Genomic DNA, 8,766 nt, shown 5'->3' on the forward strand with positions numbered 1-8,766 from the left:
GGCTGCCATCCACTGGCCCAGCAGTGTGTGCTGGCCACGTGAGTCGAGCGCTGGATCCGAGGGGGCTGGAGTCCTGCAGTGGAACCTTGCGCTTGCGGCAGGCAGCTCCAGCTCCATCCCCTTCCGTCTGCACAAAGGGGATTTATCTGTGACTCTCTTCTTAACATCTGGAGATGGAGATGAGAGGAGGAGGAGGAAACATTTTAGTCAAGTTAGTGGCTAAAAAAATTTAAATGAGTAATGGCATACTTTTAGTGCTTGATTCCCATAGTATTTTTACATCTGGCAGCCAGCTCTAAGATGTGCAGCCTGACCTGTATTTGAAATCTGGTCTGTCGTGTGGTCAGGAAAGAGGCACAGGCACAGTGGTGGGTGCAGTGGGCCGTGTTTTAAGGCAGTGAGGTAGCAAGCCCAAGAAAAGCTGTGGTATCAACAGCCTCACTTCAGGCACAGCCTTCCAGTTGCTTGAACTCTGCCAACTGCACTGTAGGGCTGATGCTCTTCCCAGTCACCTCATTTACTCCAAAGTGTAAAGGTGGCAGGGAGAAGCCTGAATTTCTCCTACAATTAAGGTACATGGTATCTAGGAAGTCATGGAGCTTAGTTCTAACACAAGCTTTATCAAGTTCTTGGAGTACAGAAGACAAAGGTCACCCCCCTATCTCCTCCTGTTTGTATTAGCTATCATGCAAAGAAGATAGCGGAAGCCACCCCTGAGGATCATTGTTTTACACTGACCTCACCATCCCGGCCCTCTGAGTCACTCTTTCAAATGAGTCCAATCAGGAATTAGTGGGTTTAAATTCGCAATTATAAGAGCTCTGTGACAGTGCAACCATCCTGCTGTGATCTGCCTCCTCATCCCATTCCGGTGTGGCACCTCCTCCCATCCAGTACCTGCCCATCAGACTAGAACCTGAGCCTGGACATCTCCTCACACAGACCAGTTCCCTTGCAGCAGAACTCAGTAACACAAGTGAACTCCTAGAAGAGCAGAGCAAGTTGTTAGCATGTCAGGGAAGGGCCGAAAAGGACAGGGAATAGTTGCATAGGGCCCAGTATGATGAACACCAGGCTGCAGGGAGGCAGGTGCTGCTTTTCACGGAGAGACACCCAGTCAGCATCAGAAGCAGGAGTGCTACTGAAGGTGTAACTTCTAGGCAAGTTTCATCTTGCTGTAACACTTGAGCACTGTGCAGAAAGTGCTGAAATCTGAGGGGATGGGTTTGATCTTAAGAGCTACACAAACCTCCAATAAGCTGCTGGAGGGAGGCAAGATGAGGGGTTGGTGCTTCAAGTTAAAGTGGTTGGAAACAAACTGACAGCTTAGTCCTCAGTTTAGTGCCTGGAAACAGTAGAGGGGAAAAAGTTCATGTTGCACTAGGAATAAGTCATCTATTAAAGCAAACAAAGAGAGTCCCTCCCTAACCTGAAGTGCTCCAAGATGATCTTGTTTCTGTTCTAATTCAAAAGCTCAGCTAGATTCTCCCAGAGTAGAGAAGAGCAGGAAGACAACAGTGATGGTTACACAGAGGTCAAGTCACCAGCCAGCTCACCACTCATCTGTACTTCAGTAAGTTTTATTAAGAAAAGAATAATGCATCACAACCTCCCTAGGCTGCTTGGGTTGGTTTTGCTCTTGCGCTGCAGCTTTACTTCAGCAGAAGTGAAGCTGCAGCAGTGATGCTGCCCACCCGTGTACCCCTGACACACACATATGCTGTGTCAGCTGTTCCCACAGACGGGGTGTCAGCTCAGCTTGTGCAGTTAAAGGGAGCAGAGCTGAGCACTGATCTACTCCATGAACCAGTTCAGGTTGTTTCAGAAGAATCATTATTGACGAGTCTTGTATAAGGCATTCAAGATGACTACATGGTACAAACTCAAACACCAGACCTTGTCAGCCAAAAGAACAGTTGCAGCAGTTCCATGACATTAAAACAAATACCTGGAGTAATTGCAGAACTAAGAATAAAGTTGTCATGCCCAATCAGATGTGGCATCTCTTGTGTTTCTTGTGGCAGCTCTGTTGACAGAAGACGACACTCTTGGAACAAGGTTTCCACCTCACACTGCAGGATCTAGTTATGCATTTTATTACAAGTAGAATCATTACACAACAAGTAATGCATATTGGAAAAATACATTTTTACATGACTCCAGACAAACACTGCAGATAAAATGCCATTGTTCTAAGACTTCCTTTTCTATTTCACAGAGGGTAGGAGAAGGTTCACTGTTATTTTCGTCCCTCATACAAACTTTGATTTTTCTAGAGATGAGTTTGCTGCAGTACCTGACTCTGCTGGTTACAGGAAAGAGGACTCGCCTATTAACATTGGATCTACAAAAAAAAAAAAACCCAACACAGCCTTGGCCTCCACTATTGTTACAGGTTAATGCACAAGCACTACCTGGGAAGGTGCACAACCATTGCTCTCCAGCATGGGAATTCATTAAGGCATCTGTCAGCTTTCAGCCAGCAATGCACAATGCTCTATTAGTCCTCTCCACACTAACATTCTCACCGCACTTGGTGTCATACGGTGACTACACTTCTCAGAAAGACATATTAAAACTTAGCCAGACCCCATTTTGTGCTTGTGTAAGAGCGCTGGGTGACTGTGATCAAAAGGAATCTGGTCTCAGAACAAAAAGCGACAGTACGAACCACCACAGAGTGTCCATGCAGCCCCCAGAAGCGCCAGGAGCCTGGTTTGACAGCAGCGTTTCCCAGGGACTCCAGTTTGGTTTCCATTTATCCTTTTGCTCAACGCTTGGCAGACGAGCCTCAAGCTAACAGACCGTTAAAGACAGCGGGGGTAAGGGGTGGGGTTTGGTCACAACTGTAGTATGCTACAAAAAGGAAGAGCAGTTGCTTATGGAGTTAGAAATGTGTTGACCACTACGACATGACCAAGTGTCTCCACTCGCATTTGTGCCCTGTGGTGGAGCCTTGCCAGAAAAACCCACAAAATCCGCAGCAGTCCAGGAGGTCAGAGCAGTGCGAGGCAGAGTGCACAATTCAGCGGGGACAACCTCTTCAGTTGAACTAGAGGAGAACTAACTTGGGTTTTGGTTCAAGCTGTGAGCTTTTCTCCCTTCTTTAACTCTGGCAGAAAGCTGTTGAGAGTTGGCTGGAAGGAAACTATCTCAAAGGCACTTTAAAACGATCAAACTTGCTGAATTTAGTTGCTTTAAATTAATGAACACTTCAGGCTGTAGTTTATCAATAACCTTAACTTTCCTTTCAGACTTCAGTAGGAAAGTTGGTACAGTGCTGGCTGTGATCAGCAAACTAGGAGCATTACAGATGGCTCCCCAGATCTTGTTTCAGGCAATTAAAATTAATACTCTACTTTTAAAAAAGCAACCTTAAACTTGGCCTTCAGTTAAGCTGAATTTTCACAAGATCTACACTTTTCAACATTCAAAAGGTTGCTTATTCTGTTAGAACTGAGCTCCCTGTTCCCTTGCCCCTTCCACCAGAGAAGTCACTGAAAATGGGATGTTTAAATGCTTCAGCAATTGCATGTTGGGCAGTTTTCAATGAAGCTGAAATCCACAGGCCATGACCTTGGAAGAGCCCTCCTCATCCACTGTCTTTCAGTACTCTGAGCACACACTCACCACTCCACAGCACCACAGTTCCAAACCAAGAAGGAAGCCAACACGGTACCATGGCATGCACTAGTCAAGACTTCTTTCACCAAATGCACTTTCTCTCCATCGTTATCTGTTGCTGCTGGAGACTTGCAACCCACAATACTCTGAAACATCAGAAAGTAACAGATTACAAGTACAGTGTTTTCCACCATCTACTTCACTCAAAACAAACTGTAGCTTGCAGTCAAGTGCTTTAGACACCATTATTCTCCCACCTCATTCACACAGATTAAGCCAGAGACACACCATTTGTACTGGTAACTGTGTTGGAGACCAGCTGTGTTACCCAGGGCATTCTGTGGGAGCATGACAGTAACAGACACTCAGTGAAGCAAATTTGTATTATCATCCATTATTCTTCCCTAGTGTTACTTGGGTGATATTCCAGTTCTAACTTACACATACTGGAAGATCAAAGTGCAGATCACATGAGACTTGATGTGAAATTGTGCAAGTGTCAGCAATCACAGCCTCTCCCATCCTTTTCTTCTACGAGTGTGAGGAAAAACCTCCAGCAAGTCTCCCATGAAAGCAGCAGTCTGGTTTATCATCTCATCTTACTCTTCAAGAATGACAAGTCACTATTCCAAGCAGGGCCGTGTGCCACCAACTCAGCCATACTGTACATGGCGATAACGGTCATTGAATGCACGCACACCACCTCATGGTGGAGAGCTGAGGAACGCCAAGCTGAGCCGAAACTAGATTCATCTCTTGGCTTGAAGACAGCCTTAATGTGGCATGTAGTTCTGCTTAAGTACGCATTTTTTTTGACTGAAGTCTTTGCCCACCAAATCATAACCTTGTCTATCAGCAAAGTCCTCTCTGTTCACCTAGACGATGCGGTGTTGGATTTTTACAGATTCAGCATTTGGAAGAGAGCACAACCAGCCTAGATAAAATACTGCAGCTTGATCCAAATGCCTGGCGCTGTGCTGCCAGTTCAGAATCCTTCCTTCAAGGCCAGAGGTTTAATGTTAATTGGAAGCTTCCAAATGCACTCCCACTCACCAGCAGTTCTGCGGAAAATAGACCCAAATTTAATGTCTAGAGGTGCAGCACATTCTACACTGGTAGGGTCACAGACTCTCCTGCAGCAGTGAACCAGGGTCTCTAAACCAAAGGAAGGTGCTACTCTCCCTCATGGGATTCATAATGCACTTCAGCATTTATTGCTGTATTGCGAGTTAGACGACTTCACCAGTTTTAGTGTTTCTCCACTTAGCATACACTCAGCTCCATTCGTACAAGTTCCAGGAACTGGAAGGACTAGCAACGTAAATGAGAGCAAAGTAGACCGTGACAGCTCTAGCAGGTATTTACTGGCTAAACCAACCTGGCACTTCTCTTGAATGTGCTAAAGCGAATGAGATGTTTACTGAGGAGGTATCGAGATGTGGATCTGCAATTCTGACTGCTTTGCATCAGACACTGTAAAGCTTTCTGTTGTAAGGCCACAATTCTTGAGCTATGCTTAGAACTACCCCCGTTTAAGAGTTTCTAGAAGTGGACAGTGGTTGCAGCAGCTCAGTCTAGCTTCACGAGAGGTCTTCTCTAGAGAAAGGGAACATTTAAGACAAAACAAAGAAAGATACCTGGTTACCCTGAAACTTAATGCCATCTCTGCTAAGCAGCCTGAAAACCGCAGGACTTAGAGTTGCCAGGTGCAAAGCACCACATCAAGGACAGACATGTTTTATGTCGGTTCAAACATCAGCCTCACAATTTTAGCTTCCATACCCTGCTGCAACTAGAAGAGGGTCTAAATTCTTTTGTCACTTGGTTTCAACGATCCACTTGAATTCCTAGTGAAGTCTATCGTAGCCCGATACTTTTACGATCATACAAAGTCATTTATACGGGAATATATCATAACATGGTCTTTAATAAGTTCAGTCTATTGCAGACAACATGTTTAGGCCTCCTCTTCCCGATCCAGAGGGCTTGTAAGCAGAGCTGCCGTCAGGAGCACTGACTGGAATCCCTTTACTTCCAGAGCATACTAGGAGACTCCTCCCAGAGTCAGGACATCAAAGCAGATGTTGCAAACTCGAACTGGCTTGTTCAGATCAAATTTTATGATAGGAATCTCCTTTGTTGAGCACTTATGGCAGAGCAGGCGTCCACAGTGTCGGCTGTTGAGAGAAGAGAGGTGGGAGAAAAGTGAATTCACCCATAGCAAACACCAGGGTTTCACTGTTTGATATCTTATCAATGCCACTATCACTAATGAGGTACAGTAGCAACTGAAAAATGACATTTCTATCTTCTGATATCTTTCATGTAATAATTGAATACTAACACCAAAACCACATGGTGCTTTGTTACTAGCAGTCACCTGGTACTACTACTTAACTGGTGCACGTGCAGTTTCTCTGGAACACTGAGCTAGGAGAAAAGTCTTCACTTAATGTCCACCTACCAACACATTTTGTAGCAGTTCAGACTAATTAAGAAAAGGCAACTCAAGTTAGTGTCATTTCCCCATTACAACAGCATCCCTGACCTAAGCTGGCAGCAGCTGCCCAAACCTGTCACTTGTTCCAGAGCAAACCAGCCCTGCTACTGAAACACAGGGTCTAAATCCTGTTTCACTGCTAGAATTTCAACATAATATTCTGACTTGTTGGAATGAGAAATCAAGTGCACAAACTGCTTAAGAAAGTATTTTAGTCCAATCACACATCACTGATGTAGGACAAGGTGGGATGTTTCAGCTGGATTACTAGTTCACACCTACATTAACACAGAGGCTTCTTAAACCACCAGAAGGAACAAGCCTAGCTACGTTTGGAAGAGGAACCCGTTCCCTTGAAAGCATAGCAAGATGTGTCACATTACCAGTGATGCTTTCTTGTCGTGACTCCAAATTTGGCAGTGCATTCATAGCAGTTGGAGCCATCACACCAGGGAGGTTCTTTTGTCAGCATATCTGTTAGAGGCAAAAATGTAAAGGTAAAGGGGCTCAGACACCTTGAATACACCAGAACATCAAAAAAAGCTTTTTCCAGCTTTAGATTGCATCCAGTATAACTGACTGAACTACTCTTGCAGTAGCTGCAATCTCGTTTGTATACAATGTACAGTTGCTTTCATCAACTACATAGCTCAAGTTTAAAAGCACTATCTATGTTTTAAGCTACGTTAGACTACAATGCCAGCCAGGAACCTCCATGTCTATTCTTCCAGAAAAAGTAACATTGCACAGGACTACAATTTATGCAATTTTTCTGTTGATCATGAAAAAAATTGGTATTTCTACCCCATGTTTAACGTAGAATATTCAGAAGTTCAGCCCCTCTGGAATTACTCTCATCTCAGGCAGACACCCAGAGTTCCTTCCCCTCCCCAGAGGATCTCAGAAGCAGAAGCTGAAAACACCTTCCCACCATAGCAGGTAGTACTTACCCAGCAGTCTAAAGAGAAGCTGTTTTGTAGCAACTTGGTAGTTGAAGATATTGACACCTTGGTTATTGTTAACTCCAAGACGAGCCCCAGCTCTCACTATTGCACGACACAAGTTAGCATTTCCCTTCATGTAAGCCAACAGGAGCACTGAAAGAGAAAAGCCAGACACCTCCCTGCTAAGAGTGGTATGTCTTGTGTTACACTCAGTCTAGAGCAAGATCTTTGTGTAATGTTTGCATCTTACTGTATTTAACATACTACAGCCAATTATTCCAGCTTTAGGAGCGACATACCATTAGTATCCCTTGAGGGACTTTGAAGTTTAATAGCTGTTGAATTACACCTACCTGTGTTTCCTTCAGCATCAGGTTTGTCTAGAGGGTATCCTGGCATACACTCCAAGAAGAGGTCACAGATGGCTGCTGCATTGTCTTTCCCATACTGCCCCAAAATATGCATTGGTGACTGGCCTCTGAGGAAAAGAGTTTGTCATCCTGATCAAAGTCTGCTTGCTACTACAGTTACTAATCCAGCTCTCCTAGTTTGCAAGTTTGGTCAGACGTAATGCTACACCTAAGTAACTCAGTACATCACACACAACTTATAGGCTGCCCAGGGCAGTGGTGGAGTCCCCATCCCCAGAAAGGTTTCACAGATGTGTGGAGGTGGTGCTGAGGGACATGGTTGAGGGACCCTGGCAGTGCAGGGTGAATGGTTGGACTCAATGATCTTAAAGGTCTCTTCCAACCAGATGATTCTGTGAACTGCCTACTTTAACCGCCTTTTCTTGGTATACATCATTTCCACAGTTTAGACACAGACTGCACTAATTACCTAATATTAAAAGCTTCTGCATCTACATTGCACTCTGTGAGGAGGACACGGATATTGTTTAGACGGCCATGCATCACTGCCAGGTGAAGAGCTGAAAAGTAGAAGAGAAGCTTCAAGAATCTGAAGTAGTTAGGTGTCAGCAATAATTACAGCCTGATTAAATAAAGCACTCCCACTGCCACCCCCTTCCCTCTCAAAGTCCCTCCACAAGCTTTGGTTTCTTGGACTTCCATTCTTTCATCTTTGAAGAGTGAGCCCATTCAGTGCGTATCCCTATCACTAGGAGATCATTAACAGACCTACGAAAGCACTTACAACTACTTGTATAACTTTAGAGGTTTACCGTTATTTCCATTTTCATCTACAGCTGCAAAGTCTACTTCATTCTCCAGAAGGACTGAACAAATTGTGGGCAAGTCTTGCTGGGCTGCTAAGTGAAGAGCAGTCTGACGATGCTTTGTCAGTTCATTCACCTGGGCTCCTGCAAGCAGCTGTCAAGATGCAAGGAGAAGTATGGTCAGAGATGTTTTCAGGGCTATCAGCCAACAGCTTATTTCTGTGAATGAAGCACACAGGACTCCACTGCACACCAGATATAAAATGCTATCGTTACTGAGTTGCTTGAACCAGCAGCAAGTGTGAGGTAAGGTTCTTCCTTTAGAGTGAGCCACACTACCTACTGATTGCTGCAAATCAAACATGCTCATACTAAGCCACTGACACAGCTCAGCTAAGAGCACAAGCTAAGGAACTTTGTGCAAGTGAGTTCTGTTTCAGAAAGAGTGGTGTCACCTTCCGCTGACCTCTCCAGCCTACACACAACATGCATGAAGGCAGAACGTGCCTTTTTAAGTGTAG

General features: G+C 44.7%; 2 protein-coding genes across 2 annotated transcripts in view; one reads left to right on the top strand and one right to left on the bottom strand.

Annotated features, from left to right (window-relative positions):
- Nucleotides 1-2,400, top strand: part of LOC104499805 (neuferricin) — a 4,037-nt gene extending 1,637 nt beyond the window's left edge. Inside the window, exon 5 of the mRNA XM_010143360.1 lies at nt 2,277-2,400. Within this exon, the coding sequence (XP_010141662.1) occupies nt 2,277-2,400 (124 nt within the window). The remainder of the gene's footprint in view (nt 1-2,276) is intronic.
- Nucleotides 2,401-5,630: 3,230 nt separating this feature from the next.
- The window catches only part of ANKFY1 (ankyrin repeat and FYVE domain containing 1), a gene marked incomplete at its 5' end in the record, with an annotated part of 23,185 nt that continues 20,049 nt past the window's right edge, over nt 5,631-8,766 (bottom strand). The window contains 6 exons of the mRNA XM_010143361.1: nt 5,631-5,801; nt 6,508-6,598; nt 7,075-7,221; nt 7,422-7,546; nt 7,909-7,999; nt 8,252-8,399. Of these exons, the coding sequence (XP_010141663.1) occupies nt 5,669-5,801; nt 6,508-6,598; nt 7,075-7,221; nt 7,422-7,546; nt 7,909-7,999; nt 8,252-8,399 (735 nt within the window). The remainder of the gene's footprint in view (nt 5,802-6,507; nt 6,599-7,074; nt 7,222-7,421; nt 7,547-7,908; nt 8,000-8,251; nt 8,400-8,766) is intronic.

The sequence above is a fragment of the Buceros rhinoceros genome, unplaced genomic scaffold, assembly GCF_000710305.1.
Source record: "Buceros rhinoceros silvestris isolate BGI_N320 unplaced genomic scaffold, ASM71030v1 scaffold21529, whole genome shotgun sequence".
NCBI classification, from domain to species: Eukaryota; Metazoa; Chordata; class Aves; order Bucerotiformes; family Bucerotidae; genus Buceros; species Buceros rhinoceros.